Below are 17,972 nucleotides of genomic sequence, written 5' to 3'. Positions count from 1 at the left end.
TACTTGTTCACTGACTTCCTCTTTGAAGTGGTGCCCCTCTTGCTTGTCATCACCCTGCACTTCACAGAGGTAGATTAAAATATGCAGAGAATATCTACATGCTCATTGATCATTGGTCTACTAAGGGCTGTCTGAAAGACAGTGCTTTTGATATGCCTGTCCTAATAAACTTCAAAGTGATTCAGTTATGCCATTTTGACATTGTCGTAAGGGATATGGCTCAAACAAAGTTATTGGAAGTCATTTATCTTTTAGAAGGGGTACGATGGCTTAGAGGTTAGCATATTTGCATCGCACCTGCAGGGTTAGGGGTTTGATTCCAGCTGACACCCTGTGTGCACAGAGCTTGTATGTTCTCCCTGTGCTTTGGGGGTTTCCTTAGAGTACTCTGCTTTCCTCCCCCAGTCCAAGGACATGTGATGTATACTGGTTGGCATCTCTAAATTTACTGTATGCGTGTGCGATTGTGGCCTGCGATGGGTTGGCAACCTGAGAGTTTCCTGAGATAGGTTCCCTGTGACCCTGTGTAGGATAAGTGGTTACCGAAAATGGACGGATGGATTATCTTTAAGAAAGAAAGGCGCTGAAAGGTGACATCCAAGATGTCAGTGGTGGGCCTGTCTGAGCTAACGGAGTGAAGTATTGTTTGTAATTCCTGAGATACAAGTGCCGAGTTTTGTCTCTTCTCAGCAAGTCTGCAGCGCTGTCATCCGACTGTTTCAGTGACCCCCTACATGCCTCAGGCACATCCTGTCTAGACTCTACAGTGATGTGAAAAAATAAGTACACCCCATGGAAATTGTTGGCTTTTCGGACAAGCAACGATCTGACCATCTTTGAAACAGTGTCTGTTAATAAAGTCGATATACTTTGAAAAAGCTCATTTTCCCTGTGGTTTTGTTAATCATTCATTCAACAGAAATATTAAAAGATGGGATTTTCTTCTGTGTCAGTCTCTGACATCAGTTTGCTGGAATTTGTGACCACTCTTCCACGCAATATTCTTTCAGTTACAATATGTTTGAGGACTTTCTTGCACGTACTGCCCGTTTCAAATCCCCACACAAAATTTCAATGGGATTCAAATCTAGGCTTCGACTCGGCCATTCCATAACCCTCCGTTTCTTCTTTTTGAGCCATTCCTTGGTGGATTTGCTCGTGCGCGTAGGATCATTGTCCTGTTGAAAGGTCCACTTTTGGTTCAAATTCCGATGGCCTCACATTATCTTTAAGCACTCTTTGATATGATGCAGATTTCATATTTGAATCAATGAATGAAAGCTGTCCAGTCCCTGAGGCAGCGAAGCAACCCCAAACCATAACATTTCCACCACCGTGCTTCACAGGTGGTATGAGGTGCTTCTCCTGAAAAGCTGTCTTTTGTCTGCGCCAAACATGTCTGCTGTTACTGTGGCCAAACAACTCTATCTTTGATTGGTCTGTCCAGAGCACATTATTCCAAAAGGCCTGGTCTTTGCCTGTATGCTCATTGGCAAACTGTAGTCTCGCGCTAATGTTCTTTTCAGACAGCAAAAGCTTTTTCCTGGTACGCCTCCCATGCAGGTCAAATCTGTGCAATCTCTTTCTGATTGTAGAAGCATGCACTTTGACACCAACAGTTGCAAGACTTACTAACAGATCCTATGATGAAATTTTGGGTTTCTTGGAGACTGATTTTTTTTCTCACAATATGGTATGCTCTTGGGCTGAACTTGCCAGGACGGTCAGTGCTGGACAAGTTGGCAGTCGTTTGAAATCTGCGCCATTTGTAGATTATTCTCCTTACGGTGGAATGATGCATTTCAAATAATTTTGGAGATCTTTGTAAATCTCAAGGCAGACACCACACACCTCAGTAATGAAGGGAACACCAGACACTAGATGTGAGACTTTTAAATAAGACCGGTTCCACCTGCACTCCCTAAGCAGGTTCTAATCACCGGCATCCAATCTTCAACACCTGATTCTAATTTTATGGATTTGAAGGTGGTGATAAATGTAGGGGTGCACTTACTTTTCCCATCTGACTGATCAGTTTTTTGTTACTTTAAATTGTGAAAATTACTATAAAATATCAGTTTTATGTGTCATTTGATGGTGTATCGACTTTATTAATAGGCACTGTTTCAAAGAGGTTCAAGTTTTGTTAGTATTTTCTCATTTGTAAGTCGCTTTGGATAAAAACGTCCGCAAAATGAATAAATGTAAATGTGAGTTCAGCTCACTTTTAAAACAGCCTCACGACTGACCAAAGTGCTGTACATGAGCAAGGTAAACAAATACAATATTAAAAAAAAAAAAAAAACATAACAAAGAGTGACAATTAACGTATTAAAAGCTAAGGAAAACAAATATGTTTTCAGAAGAGATTTGAAAACGGATAGAGAGGGTGCTACGCTACATTGCACTGGCAAGCTATCCCACAGTCCAGGCCCCACCACCGAAAAGGCTCCATCTCCTCTGCGTTTTAGCCTTGAACAAGGGACTGTCGGTAGGTTAAGGTTACCAGATCTTAAACTTCTGGGAGGGTTGTAGTGGCACAATAGATCAGACAGGTAGTTACGAGCAAGGTTATGTAAGCGTCTACACACAAATAGAAGAATTTTAAAAATCGATCCTAACTTGGACGGGAAGCCAGTGGAGAGCTTGCAGAGTGGGAGTGGCATGATCATATTTGTGACCATTTATTATTATTATTTTTTTAAAAGAAATTTAGCTGCAGCATTTTGAACCAGTTGAAGTCGAGCTACCTGGGACTTAGATATACAGCAGAACAGGGAATTACCGTAATCCAAACGTGAGGTTTTAAAGGCATGACTCAAGGCATTTTTCAGACGGAAAATGTTTTATTTTGGAGAGTAAATAACGTTCTGTATAACAACAGAGGATGCATGTTTGTCTAATGATAACCGACTGTCTAGAAAAACACCCAGGTTCCATACACAGTAAGAATTTAAAAACTGACAAATTTCCCAGAGAGGTGTTATTAAACTACAATTTATCGGATGAACTGAAAACTATAACCTTGGTCTTGGACTCGTTCGGAGTCAAAAAGTTACTGGCCAATCGGAGCTCAACCTCATTGAGACGGGATAAAAGAGTTTGCGATGCTGAAGGGTCGTTTCTTTTTAACGGCAGGTGGATCCGAGTATCATCCGCATAAAAGTGAAAAGATACGCCATACTTTCTCAGAATCGGACCTAATGGGAGCATGTAGAGGGAGAAGAACGAATGTGCCAGAATAGAGCCCTGGGGAAGTCCAGATTCAAAGGGAGTAGCAGAGGAGGTAAAATTGCCAACCCTGACGGGAAAATATCTCTCCGATAGATAGGATTTAAACCAATTAAGAACCGAACCTTTTAGCCCCACATGGGATTCTAATCTAGATAGAAGCAACGTGTGATCGACAGTGTCGAAGGCTACAGATACAGTTGTGCCCAAAAATTTGCATACCCCTTGCAGAATCTGCTAAATCTGAATACTGTTAACAAAATAATAGAGATCATAAAAATCCCATGTTGTTTTTTGATTTAGTTCTGTCCTGAAGAAGCTATTTCACATAACAAATGTTTACATATAGTCCATTAGACAAGATAATAGCCGAATTTATCAAAATTACCACATTCGTAAGTTTACATACCCTTGATTCTTAATAATATGTGTCGTTACCTGGGTGATCCACGACTGTGGGGTTTTTTTTTTAGTGGTTTTTTTGTGAGAGTGTTCATGACTGGAAGACTTCTGAAATTTGGTTCTCATTTAAAAATGACTGAAGTTGACACATCTCAACTTTTTCCAGTACCTTGGAGATAAAAGGAACCACTGAGATAGGGTCATAATTGTTTAAGACAGATGTGTCCAAAGAAGGCTTCTGAAGTAGGGGAGAAACAGCGGCCACTTTCAGACATTCAGGAACAGAACCGGTTAGTAAAGCCTTGGGCCAACAGACTCCGATGTTAGTAGTTTGAAATATCGGGATAAAATACTGGGATCAAATGTTTGTCTCTCCAAATACGTAAAAAAAAAAAAAAAAAAAACAATTTCCATGGGGGGGGTACTTATTTTTTTTCAGATGACTGTAGAAGGAACGGTTCTCCTCTTCAGGTATAATATTCCAGAAGTATTCATTGTACTGTAACTCTGACACAAACCATATTTTTTTCCCAAAGGCCAAAAGGCCAGTGACTTTAGACTAAGTTTAACATTTGATTAGGCACCTCTGATCAAAGGGTAAACTGTGCTCAGCTTGGCTTCCCTTGTGACACACAGCTGAACCTCTGTTTCAAACTAGAGTGAATTGATTGAATGAAAAGTACTGGCTTCAGTGCATTCCACTTTGAAGCCGTAGCAGCGTATGGCCATTTCTACTGCTGTAAATACTGCTGTCTTTCTGAGGGATCATCACTAACTGGAATTATTAATAGCGGAGAGGTTCGATTGTCATTCATTTCATTTAATTTTTTAAAATCCGGTATTGATGACGTTTTCCCAGGAGGAGAAATAAGCCAGGGCAAGATTGTTCAAAATGTGTGGCAGCTTAATCATCTGGCAAGGATCCATGATGATGATGTTGCTGTTATTTTTTTTAAACCCATTTTTTCTAATGTGGTCCTACCAACTATTTAGTTATCTTCTGTTATATGCTTTCTCTAAGACACATGAAGCCACCACATCTTCTAGAACTTCTACTTGTGCTAGGTCTCGTGGCAGCTGAACACTCAGTATACATTACATGAGCCTTCAGAATCCCACAGTTGGTTAGTACCACTCTGAATTATGGGAGCGAGTAATGCTGCCCCCTCCACCCAGAGAGGACAAGTTAGTTCAGTTTTTTCTCTGCATCCATCACCGATGGATGTGGCATCGTGTCCCGACGATGATAACCATAATGCTTTTCGACATCTCCAGTTGGTGAAGTTAAGTCATTTAAAACTCTACAGAAAACTTGCCTTTGCTGTGTATCTTCTATAGCGGTTTTTCCCAGTTTGGAAAGGTAGAAAACAAATGCTATCCCAGTGTGCATTGCGGTTAATGTAGAACCAGCTGAGTGGTACGCTGGTATAGCAGATAGCACTCCGACCTCACATATCCAGGGTCCGTGGTTCTATCCTGAGCACTATGGTTGCACTCCCTTTATCTTCGTGGGTTTCCTCTGGAATCTCCAGTTCCCTCCGACCTTCCAAGAACATGCTGATGGGTGAATTGGTGCCCCTAGTTAAGAATGATGTGTATGAATACAAGTGGTGTCCTGTGATTGACTGTCATCTCATCCTGGAGATATTCGCTCCTACAGTGTTCCCGGGATCGGCTGCGGATCCACTGCACCTCTAACCAGGTTGCAGTTAGTGAAGATGAAATAAGGAATGAATGAAACTGGCTTGTTCTGACAGTGCCTTGAAACAAAGGCAGAAACGTAAACGTAGATTGATTTGCATCGTCTTGTCTCTGTCACTGACTTTGTTGTTCTTTGTTCCTTTGCAGAATTGTTGGCATTCTATGGTGCAGTCCTAGCTGGATCCAAGAGGATGTCTCCCAGCATCCTGTCAGTGCTGCCTAAAGGGAGATTCCATCAGCATTCTCTTCCTCTCTGGCAACTGTAGATGAAGAACCAGCACACAATGATAGAACACCAGTGATTCCTGCCTTTGAGGTTCCTCACCTCCCCACCCTTCTTCCTTACACCCCTTCCCAACCCCAAGCCTGAACATGCTGCGTTTCCTGCCCCTCAAACTGGGCCGAGTGTACCGCTGCCTGAAGCTGATCTTTATCGTGGGCCTGTTTGTTGTGTTCTTGATGAACACTCACACTCTTCTCGCCTCCTTTCAGAAGAACGAGCTAACGGACCGCCGCTTCATCCATCTCAACAAGTGCCCGGCTTGCTTCGGTACCAGTTGGTGCCGCAAGTTCATGAACGGACAAGTATCCTTTGAGTCGTGGGGCCGACTGCGTTTTCTTGACGTCTTCAATGTAAAGAATGTTTTCTTTGCCCAGTACGGCGAGCCACGGGAAGGCACGCGCCGCATCGTCCTCAAGCGCCTCGGCTCCAACCAGGAGCTGGCGGACATCGACCAGAAAATCTGCAAGCGGGCTACCGGTCGACCTCGTTGTGACCTCATCCAGGCCATGTACAAGACAGAGTTCGCACGACTTAATGGAGATGTTCGCCTCTTGACGCCTGACGTAGTGGAGGGCTGGTCTGACCTGGTCCACTGCCCCTCGCAGAGACTGCTAGACCGGATAGTCAGGAGATATGCTGAGACTAAAGACTCTGGAAGCTTCCTGTTGAAAAATCTCAAAGACACAGAGAGGATGCAGCTTCTGATGACGCTGGCTTTTAACCCTGAGCCTTTGGTTCTGCAGGTGGGTCTTGACATCTCTACTCTTGGTAGTTGTCCAGTCTTCTATTATGGTTAATCTTATGATTATACAGTTATTTCACCAAGGCACTGAAAGTGTTTAATTGATTGTGAACAGATTAATATTGTCTATGCGGAGATGAATACATGCAGGGGTGGACAAATCACTAGCCCGGGCATCCGGTAGGACATGCTGATCGTTTATCAAGGGAGCAAACACGACATGCTATCTCAGACACCTTCTTATAAAATGATAGTTATGATGGCTGAGTCGTCCTCTAAGCAAGAATTGATTAATTAGCTACCATTTGTTTTAAGTTTCCAGGCAACCAAAACATGAGACTGGGCAGGCCACTGGAACTTTCACTTGCGCAGTGGGCTAGCCGATGGATTTCTGATTTGCCACCCCTGACATGGCATCACATTTGGCCAGATTGTTCACGTAAATCCCGTCTTAATCTAAGAAGTACAAACTTCCCCAAAATGCTCTTCATGCTAGTAAACAGAATGCGCAGATGTTTATTATTTTTAAAGCAGCCATGATGACAGTATTTCAGTGTAACTGATTACTGGAACATGCATACTGTGTTCTCACAAACCGTCTGAGACATCTTGACAGAATCCTCCTACCTGTAATGTACGAGTTGTGAGGTTACAGGCTGATTATAATGTTTGTCTTTGAATTGCCCTCGATAACTCTCCGAGCAGAATGGAACCTGTCAATACGACAGGGTGCAAATGGGCTCGGAAAATGTTGCTGAAAATTATAGGCCTTTCCCCCCCACCTCATCGCTTTCTTCCCATGGCCATATTTCTTGTGTAAGTCACAGTGTGTTTCGAGCCTGAAACAGGCTTTCGTCTGTAATCTTCCTTCGTTGCTCTCTTTGCAAGACCTTAATTGCAGCTTCTAACTCCACTTGGATGGGCTTGACTGTAGCTGTGATGTGCGAGGAGGTTCCCCCCATGTGTGTTCAATTATTTAATCTAATGGTCAATGGGTTTTAAATTCCGAAACTGCGTTTATAACCGAGACATCTCAAAAAATAACCCATCAAAACGGGTTTGGTTAAATAAACCGAATTAGGAAGATGTGTCTGCTTTCTCATCCCTCATGTCAGTCGGGATATCATCATCCATCATGTTTAATGTCTCGTGTTGAAATGATGGTAATAGATATTATAGTCTGTTATTGGCTGTGATTTCCCATACTGATTAGACAATCAATTCCAATTTCAGCCGGCATTGATTGCGGCTCGTGAAGAACTAGGACAGAAAAAGAACGGCTTTGTGAAGACGTTCGGTGTCTGAGCTGACCACTGATCTATCGCAGGATCCCTCATGCACCTGCAGGCATTTGGACAGACAAAAGAGAGCTCAGCTCCTCAGAGACTCGAGTCGATAAATTTCTGATTAGTCGTGTGCTCACTCTCGGTCTCTCTTCTTCTTCTTCCAGTACTTCCCACAGGTCTGAAATATACTCGCGGTGGAAAAGGCTGCCATTACTCGCCAACGGTCTACTACATGTGACGGACGACGAATCATGTCTGACTTTTGATTTACTGAATATTTATATTGATTTCACATGATCTATTTCACACATCCAACCACTTCCCTAAGCCTTCTCTCGTTCAACCCGCATGGGAAGAGTAAGACGAAGTAAAAAAAAAACAAACTCTTTCACATGTACGAACCTGGCACTGTTTGTCAGGGCACTTAATCTTTCTGGGTTTTATTGATATTCACAGACGTGCAGCCAGGTGCTCCCGTTTTCAAATTGTTTCTCAGGTCAGTTTTGACCTGAAAAAAATATGAAAAGCAGGCACTTGGCTTTAAATGAACTCTACAGGAATTGGATGCTAAATACATTTAGTGCTGAAAGAAAGATTAAAATCCACTTCCCCTGTTCATGGTTGAAAAACCTCTCGCACAGTGAACCCTGGAGATGGGGATGACCAGCCTTGCTTACGCTAAAAGTCCAGAGGTTTGGGTATATTTCTTTGCTTTCACTGGGTAGCAGCTGCATCATCTGAGCTTGCGTCTTGTCCTTCAGAGATTAGCCAAGGCGGGGCACCCAGGCTTAAATGATACTGTGTAGATCGTGGCAACGAATTAAGAATTCCGTCCCTCGTTTTAGTAAGTTGTGGCTATGTTGTACTAAATCCTTTCCTCGTTTTACTTCAGTCAAAAGGAGGGCACGAATTAGTACAACATGGCCACGATTTACAAAAACGAGGGGGCGAATTCTTAATTCATTGCCGTGATATTTATATATATTTTTTTTCCCCCGCAGGTCTCCGTACTAGGAGAGTATTCTCACGATAGCAGAGCGAACCGGCACGGAAGGTTGTAGAGCGATGGGAGATTATCCGCTAGTTAATCGACGGCAGATCGCGTCGGACGGATGAAAAAAATGATGCAAGAACGGGTCGCCTAATATACTCGGGCGGTCGTTAATATACCTGGGCAGGCCGTCCAAGTAAAGTCTGTGTGGGAAGCGCCGTCGTCTTCTTTCTCGTTCCCATTTACCTTCTTGTTTTCTCTCTGTGTGCCCTTTTCATTTTTATCCGTTTCCGTCAGCGTTTTCCTGTTTGCTTTCATTTGCTCCTTCCTAGATTCAGCAGTTCATTGAAATAGTTCATGAGTAATTGGAAAAATAACTGAGTCTAAAAAATCTAATCTAAAGTTGTCTGGACTTTTTAGAATCAGGTCAAGTACAAGCACGATGTTCTGTGCCATAAAGCGTCTTTTCATTGCACTTTCTGCAATAATAATAACGCTAGTGAGATTGGATTTAGTTGGTGAAGTGGACATGAGAGCGGAATGATGTCACTGAAAGTGAGTGCATGAGAAAGCGAAAAGCATATCAACCATGCTCGATAGGGATTGATCGAGCACTAGCGATGTCAAGTTTGCGGTTGATCCGCGGGGGGAGCAGTGGTGGCTTGACGGTTAAGGTCGGGGGTTCAAGCCCCATCGCTGCCAAGCTGCCACTGTTCGGCCCTTGAGCAAGGCCCTTAACCCTCTCTGCTCCAGGGGGCGCTGTATCATGACTGACCCTGCGCTCTAACCCAAACCTCCTAACATGCTGGGGTATGCGAAGAAAAGACTTTCACTCTGCTGTAATGTATACGTGACCAATAAAGTCTCATTATATCTAGGGACAATTAAGAGTCGCCAGACCACCTATCCATCACTGACCATTTCACACTGCGTCAGTTTGGTGGACAGTTAGGGCTTGCAGACAAGGCGCACACACTGCACACTCTTTGGCTTTGCCAAATTCTAAGGACGCAAAGAACTTGCGTTTTTTACAAAATTTTATTACATTTTTTTTTCATTTTAAAAAGACCGGCCTTGACAGGTTAGCTCGGAAGAGCGAACTCGGAAAGGCGGGAGGACATGGAACACATCTTCGCGAGAATTGAAATGTGCTGTGAGCTTCCTGTTGTGCGATGGACCGTCCCAGCACGTTTCATCCTCATATACAGTCTCAATCTAAATAATATATCAAAAGCATTCTTTTTAGATGCATATTTTGATTTATTTTGATAATTGGCATTAAAAAGATGTTACAACTACAGTCATGGGACAGGCTTCCATCATCTGCTATTGTTTTGCCGCAGGGACTTCTGGGACTTCACGCGGGTTCAGTGCGCTCAGGCCTGCGTCCGATATCAAGAGCACATCCGGGTAATTTCACGCGTCTCTGGTACATGTGTTCTTGAGTATTGGAATTGAACTTTGGCGCCGGATGATGTAGAACGAGTACACGAGGACGCGAGTCCGCTTAAGAACGTATATTGAGAAACGGCCTTTGTCTCGGAGAGATCTCTGCCGCGTCCTGCTTTTTCACAGTGCTAAATGCAAGAGCTATCTCTCATATGACTTTGTGGATATTTTATTCCGAAACAAGAAAAAAGAAAATTGAGAAAAATGTTGAGGGCATATTGGTTTGGTTTTCCATTTCGGTATGACATGCCAAATAATTTGTCATGGAAACAGTTTTTTCGTCCTTCCATTTTGCCCTTGCCCTCGCACACAAATAGAACCGGTTTCAGGGATCTGCTGCGCGTGTCGGCTAATTAATTTGATTTCTCTCTCATTGGCTGTTTTCTCATTTAACATTTTGACGTGAATGTCTTTCCTCGAGATAACGCGCCACTCAAATTGCAGTGGATTTTTTTTTTCTTGACTGCTCTTTCTGGTGTATATCTTCCAACTGCATGGGCTTAGGCCCCTCATAAATAGTTAATTTTACACTGAACTTGTGAACTTGACTCGTGCTCCTCAGGAGGAGTGTGTGTGGCTGGAGATAAGCCTCTTGCTCAAAGCACTTGGCCGGGAGCTGCACCTGAGGCCCCGTCCTCTGCTCCCACTCCTCCGAGAGACCGAGCGTAGGCAGGAGGCGGAGCTTTCTAGAGCAGGGAAAGACTTAAAGAATGAATGGTTTCTGTCTGCGATCACCGTTTGCTTTGTGCACGTGTGATGTTTTGATAAGTCCTGCTCCTCACACAGCTTGCATAGCCGAGTATCCGACCTCAAACAGATCGAGCTGACTTGTTTAGACTCAAGCGTAGGCTCAGTCAGGAAGTGTCAGGTTTGCGAGTTGCTGAGCTGTGCATTCACGCAATGGAAACTTGCTTCATTGCTCTTTTTTAGCGGTATTTTTCTCGCTAGCGAAGAGCAAGCATACCAGCACTCCAACTTGGCGTCCTGCTCTGCTCTGGCTGTAAAATCCCGACCCCCCCTCCTCCTGCTTGGCTGTGTGAGAAACCAGACTCCCTCTTTGTCTCTGGAACACAATCCCGAGCGTTGTTTCGAGTTTGGCCCACGACGCATCGTCCCTCTAAAAGCCCACTGAAAAACATAGCTCGCCAATAACATTCCCACAGTCATGTGCCTGTCAGTTTGGCTTTGAGTAGTAAATGTTTTTAGAAGCTGAAATGATAGCAACAGGAACTCTCTTTGAGATACTGGGCTCGGCGTCTTACTGAGATAGCGGCACTTTACGTAGAAGGAATAGAACCCCTTTGGGAGGTGCTCTTATAGGAAAATGATCAACAACGGGGTGGTGTGATTCAGCCCAACACAAAGCAGAGTTCCTAGTACCTCTCTGACATTTTCTTATAATAATGTTTTAGACATTTTTCTTTGTTAATAACAACCATGATGTAGATCATGTAGATAATGTAGAAAAGAATAAATCACTACCTTCTTATCAATCAGAATCAAGAATTTGGAAGTACCCTGGTCTATTAAAAAAATAAATAAATAAATAAATTTTTTAAAAGAGAGAGAGAGAGAGAGAGAGAGAGAGAGAGAGTGTTTTTACAAAATCCTTTCTACTTCCACGCTGTTAATGTGCCAAATTTCAGCCATAAAAGCTTTCTTTCTTTTTCTTTTTTTTTTTTTTTCTCTTTTCTTTTCCTGCTAATTAGCCTAGCAGGGGTTCTTCACATCTACAGGTCAGTAATTCAGTGACCCACTTTCCCATCAAAGGCATTTATTACACCACAGCCCCGTGTAGGTCAAGTGCTCGTGTTTCAGCTTTTCCGGATCTCAAATTCCCGGCCTTGTCAGGTTCTACGTGTGTTTAATAGACGGAATGAGAGTGTCCGGTTTGAGCTGCCTCCCTCCTCTAACAAACCCGGGTGGTTTTTTTTTGGTTTTTTTTTTTGCTTCCTCATTTAAGCAGCTACTCCATCAAACACTGTTCGCCTGGAGCATGTGACCAGCCATTTTATACACACACACGCACACACACACACTGGCGCAGGCAACATCTGCTCAGTCATCCAGACAACAGGAGATGACAAGCCTCGAGGTTAACTCGGGAACTGCTCTCCTCACTGCTGTTCTCGCATCTTCTCTCCTCTTCTCTTCTCTCTTTCGCCGTCTCTTCTGTTTTCCCGTCTTCTATTCTTTTCATCATTTTCACCTCTCCCCTCACCCCTCTCCCACAGAGGCAGTGTCAAGAGGAAGTCATTTATTTGGATGGAGCAGGTCGCAGTACAAAAGGGAGGAAAGCAAAAATAAAGGGAACGTTCGCACACAGTCGAACCTCGGCTCATCCCTCTGCCGCGGCGGCGGCGGCTGAGGAAAAGCAAACAGCCGAGCGCCTTTGAACAAGCACATGGCAGTGTTTGCGTTTTTAAATGGAGCCTGTGCTGCTGTTTACTGAGCGGCTGAAGAGAAGCTAGTCACATAGCCATTAAACTTCATTTCACAGAAACATCATCCTGATTTTAGAATCAGCGCGTGTGTGCGTGTGTGTGTATAGACATTCAATTATTGTCTCTAAATATTTCTGCAAGCCACCAGCGCTCTAATAAAAACGAGAGATGAGCCAACCGACATGTGAATCTGAAATGATTGGAACCCTCCAATATAAACAGACACTTCCGGGAAGCTCCCAACAACCCCCCTCCCCCCTCCCTCCCCTCCAATCTTATCTCGATAATGTTAAAAAAAAAGCTGTCATTGTACGTTCAACTGTACTGTACATATTTATATACAAACCTGTATTTCATAATGGTTTACAATATTTTGGTTTTCAGTAGGTAAGAGAAGATTAAAAAAGCTTAAAAATGTTAAATCGTCCTACATCAAAGTGTCGAATGTAACACTTTATAAATATTACACGGTAGAAAGTGATTAAATATGCCGATTTTTATTTATTTCTTCTTTTTTTTTTTTTTTTTTTTGCTCAGCACTGTGAACATTAGACAACTGATTTCTAAAAGGATTACGTCATGTTTATTGTTGTTGTTGTTTACGTTTACTTTTTACTACATATTACCGCGGAATTACCTGTAATGAGAGTTTGGGATTGCTGCGGCCGAAAACGCTCGGTGTTGCCGCGGATCACTTGTTGTTGTTTACAAACAACTGATGCTTGTTGGTAAACGAGACCTTTTAGCTGTGCTCACGTTCGACGCACGTGAATCGAAGAACGTTTTGGCCGAACGCGTGTCACGACGACGTCACGTGGCACGTCTCGGTCCGAACCTTCAGTGATTTAAAACAAAAATTTTCAAGCTCCTGGGATTATTGTGGAGTTTCCTTGATTTTGCGTTCTGGAGGGACTGACGAATCCCCTACCCTGCTGAGTTTCCTGCCTGCACAGCTGGTAAAAGTATCACTCCTCCTCTACTCTTCCTAAACCTGAAACGGTAGAAATGCTCGCTTTCCTGTGTTGTTATTTTTAGCCGAATGTTTCCAGACGATGAAATCGTTGATCACGGAAAAATGGAAAATTGCGATCAGGAAAAAGAAATCAGTACTACACAAGCTTCTGTTGAGAAAATCCAGATGTTGGGGGCTTATTTTTCTTCTTCCGAATCCTGTCGTGTCTGATCAGATTATCTGAGCGCGTCACGTTTTTCACGTCGTTGTTCGCAGGCTCCGTGCTCATGGCAGCCCTGTGAATGGTTTTAAAAAGAGCAGGTCTTTAATTAGCGCCTTGCTTTTGTTCGGGTCTGTGGATTCCAGGTACTTTCTGAACGAGGAAGGCTTAACCCTGCTAAAGTCCTCTTATTGAGCGACTCGGATGGTCTTTCATTACAGTGGAGTGACCTTTGTGTCCACCCTCAATCCTGTTAGTGTAAGGCAGAGTGGAGATTTGGGACGAGCCCTCGCCGGATGCCGTATGTAGCTGAAGAGAGAGAAGGGTGGGTGGCAGGACGAGGTGTGTGTGTGTGTGTGTGTTTGCTCGTGTGTGACCGTGTATCTCACACAGATTGTTACCCCTGAATGAGCTGGCTCCCTGTAACCCTAATCCCCTGCCCACGTGGCTCATATAAACGGCAGCTGTGTTTAGTTAAGTAAATGCCCTGTGGTGTTTCAGGCTCGGTTCCTCGCCCCTGCTGCTTCCTTGCTGTTACACTCTCATGCCCACATTACGCTTTTTTTTCTCGGCACACCTGTGCCGAGTGACTGCGGCCGACACGCACATCAGTGAGCGGTGATTTGTGGACACGGTGCTTCGGCGTAAAATGCCCGCGCCCGTGTGTGCTACCTGTGAGACGGCATGAATAACGGATGACTCGTTTCCTCGGAGTAATTATCTAGAGAAATCAGTCAGCGCTCGGGGAAACTGACTCGCCTCCAAACGCCGTGTCTTTAGTAGGGATGTCACGATACCAAAAATCTAGGAGTCGGTACCGATACCACCAAAAGTACACGATACTCGATACCACAGTGTGGTATAAAAATAAAATGAAAAAAAAAATCATTAAGAACTCTCCTGGAGGACATCCTCGTCTGGATGATACTGGCAAAAAAAAGAAGCGAGGGCGGGGTATTTTAGTTATCAAACACTGTCTGACAACGAGTGCAGGTGCATTCCTAAACGCACATACAGACACACACACCCCTCATACTCTGAATGCAAGCATTAGTGTAAATTCACTGATCTGGTGGCAGGCCAAAAAGATTTATTAACAGCATGAACATGTGAATAATTATTAGTGACATTAGGCTACGTGTATCTGACAGGACACGGGCTGAATGGAGATGCATGGTGGAACATTCGGAGGTGGTTTATAACATCGCAGTGCGTTAGCGTCGTTAACAAATAACTGTCTATCGCTAACATTACACGGAGCATAACGCTAGCTGATTTCACAGCAACAGTGCGGCTGCCTCAAACACACATAATATAATATAGGACCGTCTTTCAGGGGCTTCGCCAAATTCCAGGTGTTTCCTCGCTTTGTTTGAAATGAACGCTAGCATCGGTTGCACACCGGCTTCACAGCATCAGTTATGTGTTTGTTGTCCTCCGCCTCGAATGTGAAGTATTTCCATATTCCGTACCCTCTTTCCTCTGAACGAGTCGGGCGGAGCTAAACTTCCGCAGTTTTTCCCGTGTGCTTGTAGTTGTTGTTGTTGTTGTTGTTGTTGTTGTTGTTGTTATTCTTCTTCTTCACCACTTGTGGACCGACTAAAACACTTGCCCGTATTTGCTGCCCCCTTCAGTTCCGGAAGAATTGCAACCTCGTGCCTCTATTAGAACGGTACCAACGCCGCTCCAGAAAAACAAGTACCGTCACGTTTTAAGAATGTTGGTACCGAAATATCGGTTCTCGTGACATCCCTAGTCCTTAGGCACAGCTCCTTTTAGCACTGATTTCAGAACAACTGTAGATTCTGAATGTGATATCGTCTCTGTGCGTCTTTCTCACTGTCTGTGTGTGTGTGTGTCTGTGTGTGTGTGTCTTTCTCACTGTCACTTTGATGCTCTCTCTCTCCCACTGTCTCTCTTCTGTGTGTTTCTCTCTCTCACTGTCTCTCTTCTGTGTGTTTCTCTCTCCCACTGTCTCTCTTCTGTGTGTTTCTCTCTCTCACTGTCTCTCTTCTGTGTGTTTCTCTCTCTCACTGTCTCTCTTCTGTGTGTTTCTCTCTCTCACTGTCTCTCTTCTGTGTGTTTCTCTCTCTCACTGTCTCTCTTCTGTGTGTTTCTCTCTCCCACTGTCTCTCTTCTGTGTGTTTCTCTCTCTCACTGTCTCTCTTCTGTGTGTTTCTCTCTCTCACTGTCTCTCTTCTGTGTGTTTCTCTCTCTCACTGTCTCTCTTCTGTGTTTCTCTCTCCCACTGTCTCTCTTCTGTGTGTTTCTCTCTCCCACTGTCTCTCTTCTGTGTGTTTCTCTCTCTCACTGTCTCTCTTCTGTGTGTTTCTCTCTCTCACTGTCTCTCTTCTGTGTGTTTCTCTCTCTCACTGTCTCTCTTCTGTGTTTCTCTCTCCCACTGTCTCTCTTCTGTGTTTCTCTCTGACTGTCTCTCTTCTGTGTGTTTCTCTCTCTCTCTCTCACTGTCTCTCTTCTGTGTCTCTCTCTCACTGTCTCTCTTCTGTGTGTGTCTCTCTCTCACTGTCTCTCTTCTGTGTGTGTCTCTCTCTCACTTTCTCTCTTCTGTGTGTTTCTCTCTCACTGTCTCTCTTCTGTGTGTTTCTCTCTCTCTCACTGTCTCTCTTCTGTGTGTATCTCCCTCTCTCACACTGTCTCTCTTCTGTGTGTATCTTTCTCTCTCACTGTCTCTCTTCTGTGCGTCTCTCTCTCGCTCTCACTGTCTCTCTTCTGTGTGTGTCTCTCTCGCTCTCACTGTCTCTCTTCTGTGTGTCTCTCTCTCGCTCTCACTGTCCCTCTTCTGTGTGTTTCTCTCTCGCTCTCACTGTCTCTCTTCTGTGTGTCTCTCTCTCGCTCTCACTGTCTCTCTTCTGTGTGTGTCTCTCTCGCTCTCACTGTCTCTCTTCTGTGTGTGTCTCTCTCGCTCTCACTGTCTCTCTTCTGTGTGTGTCTCTCTCGCTCTCACTGTCTCTCTTCTGTGTGTGTCTCTCACTGTCTCTCTTCTGTGTGTATCTCTCTCTCACTGTCTCTCTTCTGTGTGTTTCTCTCCCTGTCTCTCTCAATTTCAATTTTCAAGATTGAAAATTTTCAATTTCAAAGTGCTTTATTGGCATGATTGTTTACATACAATATAAAGCATCACTGTCAATTTAAAAGCATCAATTTATTAAAAATGATAAATAAAAATGAAAACTAAAATGACAGTGCTTTCTCTCTCTCGTGCGCGCGCTCTCGCTCTCTTTCTTTTTTAATAGACAAAATATCAAACCTTCACTTCCTCATACTGACTCAAGTTGCTGTTCTGGTACACTGAAGTTTGTGCGTGTGCGTGCGTGTGCGTGCGTGTGCGTGCGTGTGCGTGTGCGTGCGTGTGCGTGTGTGCGTGTGTGTGTGCGTGTGTGTGTGTGCGTGTGTGTGTGCGTGTGTGTGTGCGTGTGTGTGTGCGTGTGCGTGCGTGTGTGCGTGCGTGTGTGCGTGCGTGTGTGCGTGCGTGTGTGCGTGCGTGTGTGCGTGCGTGTGTGCGTGCGTGTGTGTGCGCGTGGGTAGGTTTTCCCAGGCATTTAAAACCCTTCTGCTGAGGCCGTGGCTTTAAATGATTTTTTTCCCTCATGCGCTACACAGTTTTCCACGTTATTTGTACTAGTAATAAATGTTAAAGAATGATTATTGCACGTGTAATGGCTCGGCTGTATTACCGCCCACTGCTGGACTCTTTATTACACACAGTTTACCACATCTTTAGATGTAGGCAGTTAATAGTTGCTGATTACGTCTATCATGTTGTGTTCAGCATCATTCTCAGTGTATCCTGGAGCTTTAATGCTAAGATTACTGTGTGTGTGTGTGTGTGTGTGTGTGTGTGTGTGTGTGTGTGTGTGTGTGGTATGGCATGGTATGGTGTTTACTCGACAGTGGAATTATAAGGGCTCCACGTGACTGTCCCCCAGTGTCCTGGCCCGTTTTTAAACTTTAATGGGCAGCAAAATGCCAGATGCCCTACTGTCTTTGTGTGTGTGTGTGTGTGTGTGTGTGTGTGTGTGTGTGTGCGTGTGTGTGTGTGCGTGTGTACAATTCTCTATTCACCTTTTGGTTTATTTGTCTTTTGTAGAGACCCCCACTCACTCTGTGCTTTAAAGCAGCCCTTTGGGAGTGTTTGGTGGGTTTCACTGTCTCTGAGTGGACACTTGATCTCTGTGTGTGTGTGTGTGTGTGTGTGTGTGTGTGTGTGTGTGTGAGAGTGAGTGCCTGTCTGGGCTTGTTCCCTGGAGACC

The 17,972-nt window shown here is 44.2% G+C and overlaps 1 protein-coding gene across 2 annotated transcripts in view; it reads left to right on the top strand.

Annotated features, from left to right (window-relative positions):
- Window positions 1-17,972, top strand: part of dipk2ab (divergent protein kinase domain 2Ab) — a 58,707-nt gene that overhangs the window by 13,187 nt on the left and 27,548 nt on the right. For both annotated transcript variants that reach the window (XM_053636792.1, XM_053636801.1), the window contains exon 2: window positions 5,482-6,360. In XM_053636792.1, the coding sequence (XP_053492767.1) occupies window positions 5,707-6,360 (654 nt within the window). In that variant the 5' untranslated portion in view covers window positions 5,482-5,706. The remainder of the gene's footprint in view (window positions 1-5,481; window positions 6,361-17,972) is intronic.

This window comes from Ictalurus furcatus, chromosome 1 (assembly GCF_023375685.1).
Source record: "Ictalurus furcatus strain D&B chromosome 1, Billie_1.0, whole genome shotgun sequence".
NCBI lineage: Eukaryota > Metazoa > Chordata > Actinopteri > Siluriformes > Ictaluridae > Ictalurus > Ictalurus furcatus.
The sequence above is the reverse complement of the archived record's forward strand: the minus strand, read 5'-3'. Positions and strand labels throughout refer to the sequence as shown.